Genomic DNA, 22,807 nt, shown 5'->3' on the forward strand with positions numbered 1-22,807 from the left:
TTTGGATGGAACCTTGTAGGGTAGGCAAGACGGGTTGTATGACGTATGTGAGTTCCGGCACGCTTTTTCTTTTACAAAAAAAGCGCTGGTTTTACCTGTCTTCCAGTATTCACCTTGTGCTTTTTCTTCGACATTTCTTCTCTGAACAGGAGTGGGTGCTCCAATAGGTAAAATGAGGACCCAGATTGTTGGGGGCAATTAAGCTGACTTTGTAATAATGCCGCTTGGGGGGTGTATGAAAGCCCTAATAAGCAGGCATATACATAGAATGACGGCTACTGCTAAGCTTGTAAGCCGCCCTGAGTCTTCGGAGAAGGGCAGGATATAAATGGAATTTTAAAAAAAAATCATCCTTGCTAAGTTCTCCAGCTATTATATTAAGACTTTTTTTTGAGGGAGGGGGTCACTTATAAGAGTGAAAGAATGTATAATTTACTCGATTGGATATGCAGTATGTAAAGGGGCTTGTAACCCCTTGTGCTTCTGTCCTGAAATCAGGATATTTATCATATGCCATGTTCTCTGACATGTACTCTGATTCTAAGAAGCTTATAAAATGCCAACTTTTAGCAACAAGATGGCAGCTAGTATGGCCCAGAGGCCTGTGTTATCTGAAAACCATGAACAGGGAAATGAGAATTGATTCAGACCTCCGTCGTTTGTTAGTTCTTTGAACATAATCACAAGACAGGCTAAACTTTGATTCGATGAGACCTGGCGTGACTTTAGCACGCGGGTTTCAACAGTGCTTAAGGCAGAACTCTAAGCTGCAGTTGTTACCCACGATTTGTAAAGCATTTTCTTATTTAACCAAGGCTTTGTGTATGACGGAGGTTGAGATTTTCCCTGATATTAACTTCCTTTTCATAGTCTCTGGATCCAGAGACAAGGAGATGGGACATGTCTGCAAAATGACGCTTCCATATCGCGAACCCACTTTGGCTTCCTTTTTAAATAAATAAATAAAAACGCCCCTTGCAGTTTTCTGTGGAGATTCTCTGTCATCCAGGTCATGGTTGTCCCAAAGGTGCTTTTTTTTTTTTTTGAAAGGCAACTGGAGCGTCTCTGTTTTTGCTTGAAGACATTTCACTTCTCATCCAAGAAGCTTATTCAGAACTGAAGAAGGGTTCCCTTGCGTTTGAGCGCAGTCAAGGGAAGAGGAGATCCAAATCTCTCCCAGTCAATCGATGGTGGTCCTGATTGTGGACCACTACACATTTTGTCACTATTTTTCAATACAATTGGGAGGGAGGGAGGGAGGGAAAAGGAAAGAGGTGACAGGAAGTACAACTGCAAATTATGGCTGATAATTGTTTGTCATTATAAAGCCAGGATTAGGGCCAAGTTTGGTCTAGTGCAGGGGTAGGCAACCTTGGCTCTTTTATGACTCGTGGACTTCAACTCCCAGAATTCCTCAGCCAACCATGCTGAGGGGAAAGGGAGAGGTTTCCAAGCTGAGCCATGCTAGCTCAGGAATTCGGGGAGTTGAAGTCCACGAGTCATAAAAGAGCCAAGGTTGCCCACCCCTGGCCTAGGCCTAGGCCGCTTTATGACTTTGACTCCCAGAATTCCTGAGCCAGCCAGGCTGAGGGGAAAGGGAGAGGTCTCCAAGCTGAGCCATGCTGGCTCAGGAATTCGGGGAGTTGAAGTCCACGAGTCATAAAAGAGCTGAGGTTGCCTACCCCTGGGTTAGCCTCTCACAACCTGTCTTGCCAGTCAGTGTGAAGCTAGTGACTTTCTGCCCCTACATTTTTCTTAATAACTTCAAAGCCAACTGATGCAATATCCCAGGCCTTTGAACATTCAGGTTTGAAACATGTAAAGTTGCATTTGTTCTGTGTACAATCCTCTACAGCTGCACCCCTGTGATTCCCTTTGCAGATTACTCTGACTTTGAGGATAGCTCTCTTGACTACTTCGACAGGTGCTCCTCCCCCTTCACTAGGTCTTCTGGCAGCTCGCTGACGCTCCGCAGCACAACCACCGAGAAGAGCACGTCCTATCAGTACCCGAGGGCTATTTTATCTGTCGACCTCAGCGGTGAAAGTAGGTCTGCTTTACTTTGTGGTGCTCTTCAAATTGACATTCCATTTTCCTGTTAATTTAATCCAGGGCTCTTCAAACTTGGCCCTTTTGTGACGTGTGGACTTCAACTCCCAGAATTCCTCAGCCAGCGTGCCACGCTGGCTGAGGAATTCTGGGACTTGAAGTCCACACGTCATAAAAGGGCCAAGTTTGAAGAGCCCTGGTCTAGAATAATAAATGAGTCTCACAGGTTACAGATGATCCAGTGAGCCAAACTCAAAAGCAGTTCTAGTCTTGGCTGCAAAAGCCAGCTGGGTGACCTTGGGCCAGTCACTCTCTCCGAATCCATCCAGCTCACAGAGTTGCTATTGTGAGGAAAATAGGAGGAGGAAGGAGTATTAAGTATTTTTGCCACCATGAGTTATTTGTAAAAATAAGAGATAATTGATCAAGAAGACCAGAACTAGCAAAGTTTAGTTATGTTGTTTAATCTTGTTTGATCTTTTTTAATTTTTGTATTTTGTCTTTTAATATGTATTGCCCTGTTCACCGCCCTGAGTCCTTCGGGAGAAGGGCGGTATACAAATTAAATTAATAAATAATAAATAAATAAATGTTAGTCTTAAAAATAGGCCAGACAGGCAGCACAAGCAGACAGCGCTCTTTACAAGATACTGGATTTTTATTTTTTTACTTGACACTTTCGTTATGAATGAAAACTTTTAAAAACGTTTCTCACCCCTTTTTAATTTGATTGGTTGGAGCACAGTGGGTGGTTTACTGCTAACGTGGAGATTTACTGTTTTAATGGTGGCTGTACTTTTTTTGCTAGCCATTTAGAGGAAAAACGCTATTTCATCTTATTCCTGGCAAACTATTTTTGACTGTTTCTGGTTATTTCTGTGCTTCAGCTTAAAACGTTTCTGAAAGAACAGTGCCCTAAATAGCTTTTAGGTATTTTTGTTAATATAGTTTCGCCATGCGGAGAAGTATCCAAATAAATCTTATCTATTTTGGATATAAGAAATAAACTATTTATTCTGAAGTCTCATATTAGAACACAGAACATGTAAGGGACCTTGGAGGTCTTCTAGTCCAACCCCCTGCTCGAGCAGGAGGTCCTAAACCATTTCAAACAGGTGACTATTCAGTCTCTTCTTGAAAGCCTCCAGTGTTGGAGCATTCACAACTTCTGAAGTCGGGAACTAGACTGTATTGGACTGCAGTGGACTACAGGCTCCATCGCTATTTTTCTGAGGTGACAGGAATTGCAGCTGATTGTAAACAGAGGCGAAGAAGTGGGGAAGCTTAACCTGGTGGGCTTCATATGTGTGGGGAGAAGGTTGATTTCAAAACTGAGAAATTCAGAGAATGCCTCTTGTGTTGCTCTTCCGGAAGGCTTAGATTAACCAATTCACCAAGTGCTCTTGTTCTCAGCAGCTTGAATAACTGAACAATAATTGTCTGGTTTTGATATATTAACACTTACACGTATTATCATTCTCTTTTCTATGGGAGGTATTTATGTATTTCTAGTCTCCCTTTTACACTACATATCAATAAACCTTTATTTTCTGTGTCAAAAAATAAAAATAAAAATGAAGTCAACCCATTCCACTGGTTAATTGTTCTCACTGTCAGGAAATTTCTCCTTAATTTAATTTAATTTAATTTAATTAATTTAATTTAATTTAATTTAATTTAATTTAATTTAATTTAATTTAATTTAATTTAATTTAATTTTAATTTCTATACCGCCCTATTCCCGAAGGACTCAGGGCGGTTTACAGGGCAGCATAAAATACAATATAAAAATAATATAGAATTAAAATACATTAAATTAATTAAGCCCAATTAAAACAACATTTAAAAAGCTAAAACCCCTTCAGTCCAGGCCTGATAGATCGAAAAACCAGGTTTTCAGGTCCCGGCGAAACGAACGCAGATCGGGGGCGGTCCTAAGTTCCACGGGTAAATCATTCCAGAGGGCAGGCGTGCCCACAGAGAACGCTCTTCCCCTAGGAATAACCCGCCGGCATTCCTTAACCGGCGGTATCCTGAGAAGGCCCTCCCTGTGGGAGCGCACGGGACGAAGGGAGCTTGATGCCGGCAGCAGGTGTTCCCTCAGATAACCTGAACCCAAGCCATTAGTTCTAGGTTGCTTCTCTCCTTGATTAGTTTCCACCCGTTGCTTCTTGTTGTTGAGGTTCCGATAGATGAGACCAGAAGAAAATAATAACTCTGAGGCATTTGCATTCCTCAAAGAATACTTTTAATGGCTACAGAGTATCAGCATGGTCAAAGGTGGAACCAAGGCTGAAGGTTCCCTCCCCTCAAGGTTACAAAGTAACAAGTTGAACTTCCCACTCCTATAATATGTCATAAATCACAATCCCCAATTATCTACTTTGGCAGGCATTCTAATTGAAACTCTAGCCCTTGGAAACTTAGGTAGCTTGACCTCAGCTCCCACAAGAAAGTATTTGTTATGTCTAAACCAGGGGTAGGCAACCTCAGCTCTTTTATGACTCATGGACTTCAACTCCTAGAATTCTTCTAGAAGCTTAGCTGACTCAGGAATTCTGGGAGTTGAAGTCCATGAGTCATAAAAGAGCCGAGGTTGCCTACCCCTGGTCTAAACGAACACATCTCTCTCGTCCTGTGGCTGTGGCAACTGAAAAAACGAAGATGGCCATGGCCAGGATCGTTTGCAGGTTTGACGCTTGTCTCGCCTTCAGGTGCTTTGAAAATAGGTTGTCCCTTTCTTCTTTGTGACAGCCTCCCAAATATTGGAACACTGCCACCACATCATCCCTAGTTCTTCTTTTATTTAACATATAATTTGTAAAGCCCTTATTTACATTTTTTATACCTCTTCACTCAACCCCCTCCACCTCATATTGCAGACCTTTCTGACATGGAGTTTTTGGATGACTCTTCTACCGAGAGCTTGCTGTTGAGTGGTGATGAATATAATCAGGATTTTGATTCGACCAATTTTGAAGAGTCCCAGGACGAAGAGGACGCCTTGAACGAAATAGTCAGGTGTATCTGTGAAATGGATGAGGAAAATGGCTTCATGATTCAGGTGAGAACTCTTGTTGTTTGCTGTCAAATATTTGGTTGCAGTTTTCACCCAGCTCTCCCATGTCACTAGGCAAGAGTAATTTATCCTGTCATGGTTTTTAGGATGAATTCTAGGCTGGATTGATCCAGCAGATTTCTCCCAAGCTGCATTCTTAAAGATGTCTGTCTCCATTAGAGTGAGTTCCCTGATGTTATTGCTAAAACAGTCGCGGTTCAGACTGTGAGAGCAAAAATATTACGAATGAATTCGTTTGCTCCTTACTGCTATGGTGTGGGAAGCCAAACCTTTTCGTCTATACACGTAATAAGTGTTATAACAATATGAGATAGTTCAGCATTCCCCAGCCTTTCCGGGTTGGTGGACTGGCGAAAGGGGGGTGGGAGTGGGGGGGAAGAGAGGAGGGTTTTGTGTGAGGGGCAGGTGCGCATGCACGCAGCTTCATTTGTGTGAGCGGCGGGCTTGCGCGAGTTGGGCTGCGAGTGCTGGCTCCTGCTTTTCGCCGTTCATGCTGCCCGGTTGCTATTAGGTAGTGGGCTGTGGCCTACAGTTGGGGACCCCTGAGATAGTTGATCAGGAAGATCAGAACTTGCAAGGTTTAATTATGTTACTTTAGCCTTAGAAAATAGTCCAAGACAGTTGGATTAATTCTACTTGGATGTAAAGTTACATTAACATCAACTTGCAAGTTTGAAAGTGTTTTTCTTCCCCGTCACCTTCACGTTGTGATGCTTCTGACACAATTCAGTGGACAGACCTATACCTTCCAAGACCCTAGAGTTGGTCCCTTCTGAGACTTTTGCCACATCCCCCTTACCTCTGTGGACTCAGCGGCATCTTATTTGTTCACTCTGGCTCTTCTCCCTGTCTTACACACTCATTGCCATTATATCGTCTGACAAGACATGGCTATTAAAGAGCGATTCGTGCTTCTTACACTGGTAGTCCCTGACTTACTACCCCATTTTGAAGTTCCGACAGCTATTCTCTCCCCGTGGTCACGTGGTCGCATTTTGGACACTTTGGCAACCAAACTGCATTCATGACCGTTTGCAGCATCCTGTGGCCACCCGGCTACGACTTATGATATTTTTCCCCCCTCAGAAACTGGAACTAATTTGCGATTTCTGGCAAAAAGGGCCACTGAGTACAATGGATTCTCATAATGACTGTGGAGGTTACTTAATGATGATCACCACAAAAGTTATTAAATCAGGCACAGTTACCTTGCTTTTAATGACCTATCACCGTAATGCTGGGCTGAGTTATGGTCATTAGCCAAGAATTACTAATAATTGTAAGAAATTCGGAAGTTTCCCAGCATTCTTTTTTAAAAAAATGAAAATATTGCATTATTTCCTTTGTGTTGTTGATTCTAATGGTTCTTGCATGCTTTGCCACATTTATTACTTACCAAATTATCTGCAGATATCAGATCAGACAAGTTTCCCGACTGAGTGTTTTTACTGTTAGCAGCTGCCTAGACAAAAGGTACACTTCAGTTTTCAGAAAGCAAGAAGGGTGCACTGTCTCTTCGATTAGGCCAGCCCTGTAGTGGTTGATTCTTAAAGTAATTGTTTTATTTGAAGCTACAGGAAGAAACTCTAATTAGATTTTGGACTCTGTATTAGACATAAACACTCAACAGATAGTCTTCGACTTATGGATTGGGACCAGAATTTCAGTTGTAGGTTGATGCAGTCTTAAGAGGCTAGACAGTCACTTGTCTGAAATGGTATAGGTTCTCCTGCTTAAGCGAGGGGCTGGAATAGAAGACCTCCAAAGTCACTTCCAGCTCTATTCTATTCTATTCTATTCTATTCTATTCTATTCTATTCTATTCTATTCTATTCTATTCTATTCTATTCTATTCTATTCTATTATTCTATTCTATTCTATTCTATTCTATTCTATTCTATTCTATTCTATTCTATTCTATTCTATTCTATTCCACTCCGTTCTGTTCTGTTCCGTTCCGTTCCATTCCATATTTTCTATTCTATTCTATTCTATTCTATTCTATTCTATTCTATTCTATTCTATTCTATTCTATTCTATTCTATTCTATTCTATTCTATTCTATTCTATTCTATTCCATATATTCCATTCCATTCCATTCCATTCCATTCTATTCTATTCTATTTCAATAAGCTGAGCCACCATGTGACCAAACTCAATTTTCTGATTATTTTTATGGTGGTCATAAAGTGAGCCATTATTGTTGTTAAATGAATCGTGTGGTCGTCAGATGCAGCTTCGCCAATACATGCTTTTTGCCAGAAACTGGCGAAAAGCGTTGCAAACCACATTGACACAACCGCAGGACTCTGCAGCCGGTCAAAAACGCAAGCCAGTTGCCAAGCACCCCAATTGCATACAGGTGACCACAAAAGGTGTGCATTAGCCATAAGTTTGAATACAGGATCGTGAAGCTCTTTACCCCAGGTAGCCATATCTCTGAACCATTGCTAAACGAATGGTCATTAGTTGTGGAGTATCTGTGCTAAAAGAACACTTGGCAGTAAGAACCCACAATTTGAATGTACACGACTATGCCTTTCATCTCCAGCATTCACTTGGCCGCTTGTTTTTGTCAACCCCACAGTGTGAAGAGTGCCTGTGCTGGCAACACAGTGCGTGTATGGGATTGTTGGAAGACAGCATTCCAGAGCAATATATCTGTTACATTTGCAGGGATCCACCTGGTAAGACGATGTTTTCAAGTCCTTTTCAAGCTCATTTCCAAATTTCCAAGCTTTGCATTTCACGTTAATATTAGTATAAAGATCACTGTCTTACTCCTGTAATGAACTGAGGGTGTACTGAGGTTTCTCCAACCATGCCCGCTTTATGATTGGTGGACTTCAGCTGAGGAATTCTGGGAGTTGAAGTCCACAAGTCGTAAAAGGGCCAAGGTTGGGGACCTCCGACTTAAGACAGTTAAGCCTTCTTCTATTATTGTTTTCCCGGGTGTACTCACAAAATAGTTTGGCAACTCATGTGCAACCAACCTAACCAACCCTAACCAACCAGCCTAATAAACCTCTATTTACTGTATCCTTCTGCCAGGTGCCAGTAAGATAGTGTTTTTACAATTCACAATGTAATTTGGAGATTAGTCAAAGTTTTAGTATGTAACTATCCCACTGAAACGGAATAATATGCAGTAGTAAAACCCCTCCTCTTCTCTTAGCTTGACTGTAATTTATTTATTTATTTATTTATTTGATTTGATTTGATTTGAATTTATTTATTTATTTATTTATTTATTTATTTATTTGATTTGATTTGATTTGATTTATATACCGCCCTTCTCCCGAAGGACTCAGGGCGGTGTACAGGGCAATAAAAATAAGAATACAGGATACAAGATTTAAAGTTAAATGATTGTGCCCAATGTGGTAAGTTAGTTAAAATAATGTTAAAACCCCAAACCCATCAGGCCAGGCCGGCTTGTTCGAATAGATAAGTTTTTAGATCACGCTGGAAGGAGCGAAGGTCGGGGGCCATCTCATACCGTCTGGAGTCCTAGATAGAAAATATTTGACTTTTAAAAATGCAGCGGCCCCATCTGTTAAAGGGGCGCCACTGAGCGATAATAAATACATGCTGGTTGCCCAAACACAGATCACACGATAGTAAGGATGCTGCAAGGGTCATAAGTGTGAGAACTGGTCATAAGTCACTTTTTTCAGCACCGTCGTAATTTTGGACGGTCATTAAATGAATGGCTGTAAGTGGCAGATTACTTGTCTCTATTTTTGAAAGGGAACAGATTTCTCAAGCTTTTCAAAAATTGGTACATGTTTTGTGTAGTGTGTATGTATGTTTTACGTTGTATATGTAGAACAGTGCACTCTTTTGTCCAAAATTTGTGATTATAATTTTTTGAATATTTTTCTTGGCTTCTTTGTGCTACTCTGCTGTGACCTCTGCGTCTGTCTTTGTATTTAGGGAACTCCTCTGGGTTTTAAACATTGAATGAGTGTATCAGGAATGTGTGAATGGACTTATGGGTATTTTCAATTCTGATAAGCAGAGAATTTTCAATTGTTTTAACAGCTTTTAATAGGTTGTTAAATAAATGCTTACTTCCCACTTGTACATTTTTCCTACTGGAATGTGATCTCTTTTGACTATAATTGGTCTAGGATAATTTTCTGGGAATTTTGGTAATACAATAAAAATGTCACTCTCATGTTTTGTCTAGGTCAGAGATGGAGTTCCAAATATCTCTGTGACAAAGACTGGTTGAATAATGGCCACATGTGTGGCTTGTCATTCTTAAAAGAGAATTATTCTCATTTAAATGCCAAAAAGATTGTGTCAACGCATCGCCTTCTGGCCGACGTCTATGGTGTTACAGATATATTACATGGACTACAGCTGAAGATTGGAATACTAAAGTAAGCGTATCCTGTAGTTCTGTAATTTCTGTGTCTGTCTGCCTGCTTGCCTATATCTGTCTGTCTGTCTATCTTTCAATCATCCATCCATCCATCCACTGCAGTTGTTATCATTCAGTCATTAAGTGAATCTGGCTTCCCCCATTGACTTTGCTTGTCGGAAGCCAGCTGGGACGGTTATAAATGGTGATCACATGATGCCAGCACACTGCAACTGTCATAAATACGTGCCAGTTGTCAAGTGTCTGAATTTTGATTGTGTGACCATGGTGCTGCAGTGATTGTAAATGGGAAAACCGGTCATAAGTCACTTTTTCCAGTGCCATTGTAATTTCAGATGCTCACTAAACAAATGCTTGTAAGCCAAGGTCTACCTGTATAGCTATCTCACGATTGAAATTATTTATTTGGCTAACAGGTACTAACACTGACATTCAGAAAGGAGAGGTTTTTAACTTGCACATATCAAACTTGCATTGTTCTTGTTCATTCCTTCAGTATTCATATCCTTCTGAGTGTAATAGAAGTAGTCCTTGACGGAATGGAATGGAGAATAGAATAGAATAGAATAGAATAGAATAGAATAGAATAGAATAGAATAGAATAGAATAGAATAGAATAGAATAGAATAGAATAGAATAGAATTCTTTATTGGCCAAATGTGATTGGGCACACAAGAAATTTGTCTCCAGTGCATAAGCTCACAGTGTACATATAAATAGCAAGTAATAGGTCGTAGGTCATAAATCATAGTTATGATCATTAGTCATAAGCTACAAACAACAATTGATAAATCATAAGAAACCAACAGGAGAAGATAGTAGGAAAGATGAGAAGATGAGAAAAGATGAGAAGGAAGACAGTGCTGTGGGAGTGATGGTATGGGGGGAAAAACGTATCTTTATGTCTAGTTGTTTTGGCATGCAATGCTCTATAATGGTGTCCTGAGCTGAGGAGTTGAAACAGTTTACGTCCAGGATGTGAGGGGTTTGTAAATATTTTCTCAGCCCTCTTTTTGGTTCGTACAGTATACAGGTCTTCAGTGGAAGGCAGGCAGTTTGCAATTGTTTTTTTTCTTCTGTAGTCCTAACTATCCACTGAAATCTGTACCTGTCCTGTTTGGTTGCTATGCCAAACCAGACAGTTATTGAGGTACAAACGACAGACTTCATAATTCCTCTGTAGAACTGCATCAGTCATATTGCCATAAATGAGCCAGTATTACAATTGTAAGTTGTGTTGGTTTTTAAGTGAGTCACCACGTGGCCAGGTCCAATTTTTCAACCTTGATTGCATCAGTCACTAAATGAATACCACGCTCCTTAAGTGAACACTGTGATCATTAAGCGAATTCATTTGACTGCAGTGGACATATTTTTGCTGGAAACTGGAAGTAAATATTAGTTTCTGACAAAAAAAACATCGTAAATCACAGTCATGTGACCACAGGACACTGCAAATGGCCATAAATGTGAGCCTATTGCCAAGTACCAAAGTATGACCAGGGGAAAAATGGTGGCCATTGGAGCTTTGAATCAGGATTATAAATAGGCTGGGACGTCCATTATAGCTTTGAATAGTCACTAAGTGGCCAGTTGTAAGGCGAGGATTACTTGTATATTGATATTACAGAGGATTTCCCTCCCAATCAATTATTTCTATTAATGACATAAACTGTTCATTTTGAACAGTATACGGACACTTTAAATCAGTTTTTCTCAATCTTAGTGGTTTTAAGACGTGTGGACTTCAACTCCCAGAATTCTCCAGCCAACCTGGGGAAATAAAGTTGCCAAAGTTGAGAAACACTGCTTCAGATGTTTCATCAGGGAAACCACTCATCGTAATCAACATTTCATTTTTTAAACTGAAATCTTAGACCAGAGGTAGGCAACCTTGGCTCTTATGACTCGTGGACTTCAACTCCCAGAATTCCTGAGTCAGCATGGCTGGCTCAGGAATTCTGGGAGTTGAAGTCCACGAGTCATAAAAGAGCCAAGGTTGCCTACCCCTCTTCTTAGGCATATTTTTGGCTTCTTGTCTATTCAGACAGTGCTTATATGACTTGGTGCCTTTATTAGTTTCACCCGTATTAATCTTTTCTTTTTCTTTCTTTTTTTTTAACCCAAGAAATAAGCATCACCCTGATCTTCATCTCTGGGCTTGCAGAGGTGTGCGGAAGGATCGTGACCAAATCACTGTTGGGATAGAAAGAAGGGTCTTAACTGCGCCCGAAGCCGTTAATCCCTCTGGAAGGACGTGTCATAGTCAAAATCACAAAGAGCCTCCTCGCTTAGCCCCAAAGATGGAAGAAACATATATCAGAAGTGAACACAGTTACCAGAAACCGAGTTTTGGTCAGGATTGCAAAGCAGTTCTTGACCCCACCAGCAGCTCAGAGGACGATGACACCAGCAGTCTTGAACAGAACCAGGAGCATCTCTTAGAAGAGAAAAACCGTTTACCACGTTCATCTCCAAGAGATGGTTTGGGCCCTCAGGTAAATCCACCGGTTCATCTGTGGCACCTTTTAGAATTACAGAGAGAAAAACGAGAGCCTTCTAACCCAGGGGGACCCAATAGAAGTCCCACTCACGTTGTGTGTGCCACGGCATTATCGTGCAAATGAAGTGCATTATGGGATTTGTGTCATTTACCGTGTTTCCTCCCAAAATTAGACCCGGTCTTAATGGGTTTTGGGGTGCTTTTTTTTTGCCTCCAAAAGAGGCACCAGGTCTTATTTTCAAGAGGGGTCTTTTCCACTCATCTCGCAGTGGCAGTACCGACAGCCCCGCCCAGTCGGCCCACCTCTTCTGCGGCCAAAGGAGCAGCTTCATTCTGCAGCTGAGAATGGATCTCCAGCCTGCATTTTGCCGTCAGAGGCCTTCTGGAAAGGCCTCTGCAACCAAGAACTGAGCTACAGATTGAATCCATAGCTTGGTTCTCGGCTGCAGAGGCCTTCCGGAAAGGCCTCTGACGGCAAAATGCAGGCTTGGGGGGCAGGATGCCGCAGAAGAAGTGGGCCGGTGGAAAGCCTGATAAGTGGGTGTGGGGCGCGTGGGGCAACTCCAGCCCTCCACCCTTGCCCTAGCTTGATTTTTAGCCGTGCGCCTCACCCCAAAACTAGGGCTTATTTTTTGGGTCGGGCTTATATTAGACCCAGCCCCTAAAATCAAGCTAGGCCTTATTTTCGGGATAGGCCTTACTTTCGGGCAAACACGGTATGTGATAATTCCATGACGAAAACATTGCTCCCCATGTTCCCCTTGCCTTCACCACTTAAAAATCAACAAACAAGTTCTTGCATCTGATAAACGGAACTTGAGTCTGTGTAAGTTTATCAAATTATAAATTTAACATTTTCTGAGAGGTCCTTAAGTGCTCCCTGTTTAGTTGTTTTCTTGCAGACGTTTCATAACCCAAATTAAGTAATATCATCAGCGCTATTTTTTTTTAAGAAACATCATCAGTGCTATTTCTCTCCCCCCCCCCAATTTTTGTCTGTGTGCTTTTACCGTAACACACTAGTTGGGTGAAATATGCTGACGGACAAAAAGACCTTGGCAAGAAGAACTGAAACGATGCTTCCCATTGTCCACCAAGGATGCAATATAAATCAGAAATTTTATTGTATAGAGAAATCAGTGTAGATGGATATGAGAAATTGCTTCCTTCACTTTGGAAGTATTTATGAACAAGGTTAGAAATTTCTCGTCTGGAAAGATTGGAAGAAGAGTTAAACGGTGCTTCTGGTTTGTTCTCGGGAGAACAACTATGCCAAGAAAAGAGATTGTCACTCCTGGGCAAAAGGAATAGGCCAAATAGGGAAACCAGCCTGTAAGGTGGTCCTTGACCATTCTTTTACTGACCACTTGAAGGTTACAATGGCAATGAAAAAAAGTGACTTATGATGGTTTTTCCACACTTATCACCATTGCAGCAAACCCACCGTCCATGTGATCAAAACTCGGACGCTTGGCAGGTATTTATGGCAGCGTCCCAGGATCATGTGATCACCTTTTGTGACTTTCCAAGAAACAAAGTCCATATGGAATCCAGATTCAATTAGCAACCATCTTGCTAACTTAACAACTGCTGTGCTTCACTTAACAATTGTAGCAAGAAAAGTCATAGAATGGAGCATATTTCACTTACCAACCATTTAGGTTTTCTTCCTTCTCCAATGGGAGCAGCTTATGCTGTGGAATTGGTACCAAAAAAGTTCTCTTCTGTTCATGAAAATGACCTTGGGATGGGAAGAGAGAGAAAGAATCAAAGAGCGATTGATGATATTTCCACATCTGATTGGGCATTGCAGAATTTAGTGGAAAGTTTTGAGCGTTGCTGTGCATTTTGGCCATTGAGTTTTACATAACCAGACCGTTGAGAGGGACTATAGTTCATGAACCTTGGCAATCAGACTGCTCCCATTGTGTTGTTTCCACATGGTTGGAGATCTGAATGAAAGAAACCTTGGATGGATTTCTTATTTCTGTCACTGATCGCTGGTATGTGAAGAACCACTACAGTCAGCAAGAAATTCCTGCACTAATATTTCTGAATAGCAGGAGCGGTGCAAAAACCATCTTGTTCTTCTCTGGTGGTGAAGTGATTTTTGCCTCATTTTATGACCTTTTTTTTGCCATGGTTGTTAAGTGAATCGCTACAGTTGTTAAGTTAGCAACCCAGTTGTTAAATGAATCTGGTTTCCCCCATTGGCTTTGCTTGTTAGAAGGTCCCCCAAATGTCCCAAATTTTCTTTTTCCAGAAGGCAACTGGAACTTTCTTGCTTCCGTTTCTATTTTCCCCACCTTGAAAACATTTCTCATCCAAGAGGCTTCTTGAGTTATAACTGAAGAAGCTTCTTGGATGATAAGCCAAATGTTTTGAAAGGACAAAAAAAAAACCCACCAAGAAAGTCCAGTTGCCTTTTGGAAAAAGCCACTTTGGGACAACCATGACCTAGGTGACTAGAATTTCCACCGTCGCAAAAGGTGATCGATCATGTGACCCCGGGACACAGAAACCGTGATAAAGACATGCCAGTTGCCCAGTGTCCTCATTTTGATCACATGACCGCGGGGATGCTGCAACAGTCATAAGTGTGAAAAACGGCTCACAAGTTACTTCTTTTTCAGTGCCGTTGTAACTTCAAAGGTTCACCGAACAAACGGCTGTAAGTTGAGAACTTCCTGTAACCTGCTTTATAATTTTTTATGATGAATGTCGTGAACTGACATTCCTCTTTGCCATGGAGGAATGGCCTTAGTTGACCCCCCCCCCCGTTTCTGCCGAGTCATTCGGAAGCCACAGATCTACTTCATCTCCCCGAAAAGGCCACTTGAGGGTCGCCGATGTTGTATAAGTGTTTTGATAACCTGATTCTCTGTTTGCGGTAACTGCACAGAAGCATTCAGCCGAAGGGAACGCCGTGTTTGTATTCAACGAAAAGAAAGGCAACGAGGAACACGTGGACACTCGTCTTCAGTGGCAGCTAAACCTCCTTACCCACATAGAAAATGTGCAGAACGAAGTCGCTAGCAGAATGGACCTGATTGAGAAGGAAGTCGATGGTAACTATTTTAAGGCTGAGCTTACGTTGACAATTCTTTCTCTTCTATTTGGGTAACCTAACAGATATAAAACGTGCTGGACAAAATACACTTGGGGGGTTTTAGCACCAAGCCCAAAGACATAGACGTGCCCATGTGTGCCTGTCTGGGGGTTTGCCAAGTTCTTTATCCCACCTGGCTTTTTACATTAAAACAAGCCTAGGTGTAAAATGTCTCCTGTCTAAACGTTTTTTGTTTATTTTACTCAGTTGATTTTTATCCCATCTTTATCGCTTTTTATAAGTAACTCAAGCAGCAAACATATCCAACACACCTCGCTTCTCCTATTTTTCCCCAAACGACAATCTTGTGAGGTGGGTTGGGTTCTGAGAGAGTGACTAGCCCAAAGTCACCCATCTGGCTTTCATGCCTAAGGCAGCACTAGCACTCACCGTCTCCTACTAGTCATTGGCCCAAGGTTACCCATCCAGCTTTCATGCCTGAGGAAGGACTAGAACTCACCGTCTCCTAGTGATTGGCCTAAAGTCACCCTTTCAGCCTTCGTGCCTAAGGCAGGACTAGAACTCAGTCACCTGGTGATTGACCCAATGTCACCCAGTTGACTTTCCTCCTCATAGTTTCCTGGTTTCTAGGCCAGCACCTTCTTCACCACCACACCAAACCGGCATACAAAACGGATGACGCTAGAATGCCACAAAACAAAGCACTAGAATTACCTTTGTTCCCAGGAAGGTCTCTAGAGCCCAGAAGATAAGAACAATAGCCTGTTCTAATTCAATACTTAGCTTGGAAGTGTGCAAAAAAAAAAAAATAGACGACGAAAGAGAGTCATCTTGGAAGAGAGAAAGATCTGTGATCTCCTTGATAGCAGCTATTTTTTGCGTGGCAAACTACCCCAGCAGCCATTTTGTGAGTGCACCCAGAGGATGTGCTTACCAGAGGTACCCACATCCATTTTGCCAAGAATACTAATGGGATATTCTACTGCCCCTGTCTTCACATTGGGTTTGTACTCTGTGACCAGTACAGAAGCTGATTGCCTGACATGTCTGATTTGCCTCTTTTGTTTGCTGGAAACAAAAAAAAAACCTACACTTGGTTAACGTAAGAATTATTGATGGGAGTAAAACGAACACTTGAAAATAAATCCTCGGTTTCTTCAAAGGACTTAACTGCCTTAGCTGATTTGGAATATTCCTTTTTCTGCTAGATTGTTCTGGATGATGGGGTGGTGAAGGAGTAGGACAGTATTGCTCAACCTTAGCAACTTTAAAGATGTGTGGACTTCAGTTCCCAGAATTCTTATTGAAGTCCATCTATCTTTAAAAAAAAACAAAACCTGTGTGGATTTCAATTCCAGGAATTTCCCAGTCAGCATAACCTGGAATTGAAGTCCACACAGCTTTTTTAAGATAAGTGGGCCACACAGGTTTGTTTTCTTTTTTAAAGATAAGTGGACTTCAATAAGTGGACTTGAACTCCCAGAATTCTGGGAGTTCAAGTCCACTTATCTTAAAATTGCTATGGTTGAGAAACACTGGCGTAGACTGATGACTTCTACTTGTTGTTGGTCTACACCAGGGACCTTCAAACTTGGCCCTTTTATGACTTGTGGACTTCAACTCCCAGAATTCCTGGTGTGCCTGGCTGAGGAATTCTGGGAGTTGAAGTCCACAATAATAAATAAATGTCATAAAAGGGCCAAGTTTGAAGACCCCTGGTCTATACAAAGGGATGATGCCACATGGCTACCATCCTCTCGTGTTTCGAACACAGAATTACAGGTAGTCCTCAACTTACAATTGTCCGTTTAGTGACTGTTCAAACAGCACTGAAAAAATGTAGTTTAACAACCAGTCCTCACGCTTACCAACTGTCTTAGCATCCCGGCAGTCACACAATCAGAATTTGGGCTCTGTGCAACCAGCATGTATTCACAATGGTAGTGGTGCCTCGGACTCATGTGATTTTGCCATTTACAATCTTTCCAGCCAGCTTCTGACAAGCAAAGTATCAATGGAGGGAGTTGGATTGACTTTAACAACCGCCCGACTTAACAACTGTAGTGATTTTGCTTAACAATTAATGGCACAAGAGGTTGTAAAATGGAGCATGACTATCCAAACAACTGCCTTACTTAATAACAGAAACTCGAGCCTCGATTGTGGCCATAAGCTGAGGACTACCCTGGACCAACCTAGAACTCAGGAGAAATTTGCTGACAGTGAGAACAATTAATCAATGGAACGACCTGCCTCCAGAAATTGTGGGTGCTCCAACACTGGAGGTTTTCAAGAAGAGATTGGATTTGTTTGAAATGGTACAGGTAGTCCTCGACTTATAACCATTCATTTAGTGACCATTCGAAGTTACACTGAAAAAAAAAGTGAGTCGCGACCATTTTTTCCCCACACTTAAAAATCATCGCAGCATCCCCACAGTCACGTGATTTCCATTCGAGTACTTGGCCAAGTGATTCATATTTGTGACCGTTGCAGTGTCCCAGGGTCACGTGATCTCCTTTTGCGACCTCCTGACAAGCAGAGTCAGATTGTGTTAGCCACTTTAACAACTGCAGTGATTCACTCAGCAAACGGTGGCAAGAAAAGCGGCAAACCGAGGCAAAACTCATGGAACGAATTTCTCACCCGGCAACTTTAAATTTCGGGATCAGTTGTGGCCGTAAGTCAAGGACTGAACTGCACAGGGGTCTCCTGCCTGATTGGGCTAGAAGACTTCCAAGGCCCCTTCCCGTTCTGTTATTCCGTTGTTCTGTATTATTGATTATTCTAAGTCCTGGCGTGGGCCAAGATATCACCGTGCGTAGTAGGCTTTTCATCTCTCTCTTTTCTTTTCTTTTCTTTTCTTTTTTTTTGTCCCTGTACAGTTTTAGAAAGTTGGCTGGATTTCACCGGAGAATTGCAGCCTCCCGACCCCCTTGCCCGTCTTCCTCAACTCAAGCGCCGGATTAAACAGCTCCTCACTGACATGGGGAAAGTCCAACAAATTGCCACCCTCTGCTCTGTATGACGAAAGGAAAGACGAAGGAATGCACGCAGGCAGTCAGGCTCCGACGATGGGTTTCTTCTGATTCGCCAGGTTAACCCCCCCCCAAAAAAGAGAGTACTTTTTAAAGGAAAGAAGCCTGAACGTGCGTTCCCTTATTTCTCTGCCAATTCTCTCATTAGGATGAAAGCGGCGCGCGGGACACGGGGTCAGGGAGAAATCTCCCTTGCAAAGGAAAGAAAGATCCTAGCGGTTTTAATCTGAAAAGCAGGCAAATGAAGAAGGTTGTGCATTTCTTTGTACATATTACGGCTTAGAAACTTCAACCCAGGCACGTTTTTCCTACATTTTTCCACACGCAATATCACGGAAGAAGCCCGCAGACTCTTAAAACAATCCCCCCAAAAGTAAGAAGCCGGCCAAAGCAAATCTGCATTGGGAGAAGGAACACATTTTACATGATTTCGAGTCTGGAAAGCAGAACAAGGAGATTTAGTTGGTAACTTGAAAGGTGGTGATGGTGGGGGGGGGAAAAGAAGTTGAACAAATTGCCTGTTTTCCATAGTACTGTAGAGATCCAGGAAAATTGGGGGGGAAATCTAGTTTCCCTTTCAGGAGAAACTGTTTTTTTTATGGTAGCCCCTCTATGAAATATTTTTTTAAGCCGAGCCTTCCTTGCATTGAATCTTATGCTCCATTTTTAGAAACCAAACTGGGAAAGTCATGGTCAGAAGTGCCAAATTTAAAAAAAAACAACACTGAAATGAGAGTGGTGCGAGGTCAGTTGAAGGGAGCTTTCTCTCCCAACCCCCTTTCCCCCAAACCCTCCCCTCCCCCCTCCCGACCTCTCCTATCAAGTCCTCCATATTGCCAGCATCAAATCCATATTCGGGCAAGCTATATAACTACAAGTATTGAGGGATATTGTGTCTAATGGTTGGGTCTGGACTGCAATGCTCCATTTCCTCAGCTGGCTTGAGGAATCAAAAGAGCGCCTAAAAGGCCAGTGATTGGCAGTGAAATGGGTCCACTCCCAACCTTTTTACTCACGGAAAGGTGAAATGAAAGGAAGTATGAAATATGGAAGGCTGATGCTGTTTTATTCCAGGGAGATAAACGTATGCATGCCAAAAACCTTGGAACAGTTGAGCAATTTGTAAAACATGGCATGGTCTGCGGAGTCTCCCGGCGAACCCCAAATATCAGTTAGAAGCGCCCCTTCTCGAAGGGTCACGGTGCAAATGCATTACCTGTTAAAGCCATTCACTTAGGATTTGGCACATCTTTACGAAACCAAAGTCCTCCTAGTTAGCTGGGTTTTTAAATACAATTCTAGGCTAAGTCCAGTTACTTTACCTGCATTATCGCTGCACCCAGTGCTATAGTTTACCTCTTGAGGTATGTATATGTCTTTGTGGGTGGGCGTATGTGTGCATATACACACATAATGTGTGTGTGCTCATACACGTTGCATTCTAGAGACATATTTATATTGACAAGACTAGTTTTCTTACGATAAAGAACCTTGGTGACAAAATGTTACCTTTTAACGAGCTGTTTCTTAAAAGGGAGAGGGAGAGAGAAAGAAGATTAAAAAAACCTATGTACAGAAATTTGTAAAAAAAAAATACTTTTCTAAAAAATACTGGCTGTTCAAGAGAAAGCTGCATTATTGAGAGTAACGAGAGTATTGAGCTTAAAGGCCTCCCCGATTGTTTCAGTGCTGGCAATGTGTCTAAAAGTGTGAGAACTACATGAAGGACAATAAACTTGAACCTCCACAGGATAAGAGTACAAGCCACTGTACATTAAAATGTATTTAAATTTGCAAATACACTGTCTATATGTAAGGTACTGTATGTAAAGCTGTTTATTAAACTATTCTGCATACCGCACCCTCGTTTCTGTCTCGTCAGTTTGCTTTTCGGAGGGTTGACTAAATCCTGAGCATTTTGAGGTGGGCTTTAGGCAAATGTGCTTACACTGAGGGCTTTGAAGGGTTTTGGCGGGAAGCAAGAATAAGGGACGCGGTGGCTCAGTGGGTTAGGACGCTTGTCGATCAGAAGGTCGGCAGTTTGGCGGGTCGAATCCCGAGTGTTGCGTAACAGAGTGAGCGGCTGTTACTCGTCCCAGCTTCTGCCAACCTAGCAGTTCGAAAGCACGTCAAAATGCAAGTAGAAAAATAGGGACCACTACGGTGGGAAGGTAACAGTGTTCCATGCGGCTTTGGTGTCTAGTCATGCCGGCCACATGACCACGGAGACGTCCTCGGACAAGCGCTGGCTCTTCGGCTTTGAAGCGAAGATGAGCATCAGCCCCTAGAGTCGGAAACGACTAGCAACCTTTACCTTTAAGAATACACCACAGTAATTAGATACTAGGGTTAGCTTCTAACGTTCTTCGCATGGGACTGTGATGGAGTCTGCCCATTAGAGTGGCTAAGTGTGACCAACCTGATTTGCCACATTTTTTTCTGCTGGTCAAGGCGACTGTGTCAAGTCATTGAGTTGTCAACCTGACATAACTTCCAGGTTTTGGCAAAACCATTATGAAACAGGGTCACCTGATTGCGGGGTGCTGCAAATTGTCATAAATGCAGTTATGTTGCTGACCACCTGATGTATGGTCATGTGACTGCAAGAGAGTGCCTGCCCACCAGAAAATCAGATCTGAGTCATAAGTCCCCTTTTGGGGTATTTATTTATTTGTAAAATGTACTGGCCACCCATCTTCCGTCAAGGTAACCCTGGATGGCTTACAATGGGTAGGTGATAATTGGAGGGCTACCTGTAACACACACCTAGAACTTGTAATAGCTGTGGCTGGTTGGTGTACACATCCCTGAAACAATGCACGGATGGAAATAATTCAGTGTGTCTGTGTGCATTGCATTAGTGTAAAAAACTACTTGAAAGCAAATGTAATACAAAAAACTAACCCTAACCCTCTACTATCTTCTGGAGTCCGTTTAAGCTCACGCCTACTGCCTCAGTGACCATCCAGCCACCTCATTCTCTGCCGTCCCCTTCTTCTCTTGGCCTCAACCTTTCCCAGCATGAGGCTCTTCTCCAGTGAGTCCTTCCTTCTCATTAGGTGGCCAAAGTATTTGAGTTTTAGCTTCAGGATCTGGCCTTCTAAACAGCAGTCAGGGTTGATCTCTAGGACCGACTGGTTTGATTGCCTTGCAGTCCAAGGGACTCGCAGGAGTCTTCTCCAGCACCAGAGTTCAAAGGCTTCAATTCTTTGGCGCTCAGCCTTTCTTATGGTCCAGCTTTCACTGCCATACATTGCAACTGGGAAGACCATAGCCTTGACTATACGCACTTTTGTTGACAGGGTTGACATCTCTGCTTTTTAGTGTGCTGTCTAGATTTGCCATGGCTTTCCTCCCGAGGAGCAAGCGTCTTTTAATTTCTTGGCTACAGTTCCCATCTGCAGTGATCTTGGAGCCCAGGAAAATAAAATCTGTCACTACCTCCATTTCTTCCCCATCTATTTGCCAGGAATTGAGAGGGCCGGATGCCATGATCTTGGTTTTCTTAATGTTAAGTTTCAATAACATAGATTAGTGCCAGGTTTTTGTTGTTTTATATTGTAACTGGCGGTATCCCATGGGGTTTAAAATGATTTTATAAGTCTTTCAATTTTTGATTGGAAGTTGCCCAGAGTTGGCTGAAAGACAGACGGTTATATAAATGAAATAATAAACCCATTAGCCCAAACCTACATTTTCTGATCCTTAAAGCAGAAACATAGTTTAAGGAGAAGTCAATTCTTTTAGTCACAGATGGCTCCACGTTTTCAAGGACCTTAGGTGGTAAAATTCAGCTGCCTGGGAATTAGTGACAGAGAAGGAAATACCACGGTAAAAACGTGGCCTGCCTATATATAGGTAGTCCTCAGTTTACGACCACAAATGAGCTGAAAATTTCTGTTGCTAAGCAAGGCAGCTGTTCAGTGAGTCACAAACCCCCTTTTTTGCCACTTCCTTAAATCACTGGAGTTAAGTGAATCGCACAATTAAGTGAACCTGGCTTCCACCTTTGACTTTGCTTGTCTGAAGCTCCTTAGGAAGGTTGCAAACGACAACCCCAGGACCTCGGGACACGGCAACTGTCATAAATACAGACCGTTTGCCAAGTGTCCAAATTTTCATCACGTGACTATGGGGATGCTGCAAAGATCGCAAGTGTGAGAACCGTTCATAAGTTACTTTTTTCACCGCCGTTGTAACTTTGAATAGTCGCTGAAGGAATGGCTGTAAGTCAAGGACTATATGTGAGGCTGTTTTAGATTAGATTTAGATTTTATTAGATTTATATACCGCCCTTTCCCGAAGGACTCAGGGCGGTTTACAGGACATTTTAAAATCATACCAATACAAAATACAAATTTAAAAGACAAATAAAAGATTAAATTATCCCTGAAAATAAAACCCAGTTAAAATTCTCAGCTTGGGTCAGAGAGCTCAAAGAGCCAAGTCTTCAGGTCTCGGCGGAATGAACGTAGGTCAGGGGTAGTCCTGAGCTCCACGGGCAGCTGGTTCCAGAGGGCAGGCACACCCACAGAAAAGGCCCTCCCCCTGGGTGTTATCCGCCGGCAATCTTTTACCGGCAGCACCCTGAGAAGACCCTCTCTCTGCGAGCACACTGGACGAAGGGAGCTTGATGCTGGCAGCAGGTGTTTCCTCAAATATCCTGGACCCAAGCCAT

At 42.3% G+C, this 22,807-nt stretch overlaps 1 protein-coding gene across 4 annotated transcripts in view; it reads left to right on the forward strand.

Annotated features, from left to right (window-relative positions):
- The window catches only part of PHF20L1 (PHD finger protein 20 like 1), a gene marked incomplete at its 3' end in the record, with an annotated part of 64,979 nt that extends 44,989 nt beyond the window's left edge, over positions 1-19,990 (forward strand). For 3 of the 4 annotated variants that reach the window (XM_083360052.1, XM_083360054.1, XM_083360055.1), the window contains 7 exons: positions 1,882-2,046; positions 4,932-5,113; positions 7,716-7,815; positions 9,321-9,516; positions 11,647-12,016; positions 14,924-15,089; positions 17,977-19,990. In XM_083360052.1, the coding sequence (XP_083216178.1) occupies positions 1,882-2,046; positions 4,932-5,113; positions 7,716-7,815; positions 9,321-9,516; positions 11,647-12,016; positions 14,924-15,089; positions 17,977-18,119 (1,322 nt within the window). The remainder of the gene's footprint in view (positions 1-1,881; positions 2,047-4,931; positions 5,114-7,715; positions 7,816-9,320; positions 9,517-11,646; positions 12,017-14,923; positions 15,090-17,976) is intronic. The other variant, XM_083360053.1, reaches the window with a different exon arrangement.
- Between the last annotated feature and the right edge of the window lie 2,817 nt (positions 19,991-22,807).

Source organism: Vipera ursinii, assembly GCF_947247035.1.
Source record: "Vipera ursinii genome assembly, chromosome: 3".
NCBI lineage: Eukaryota > Metazoa > Chordata > Lepidosauria > Squamata > Viperidae > Vipera > Vipera ursinii.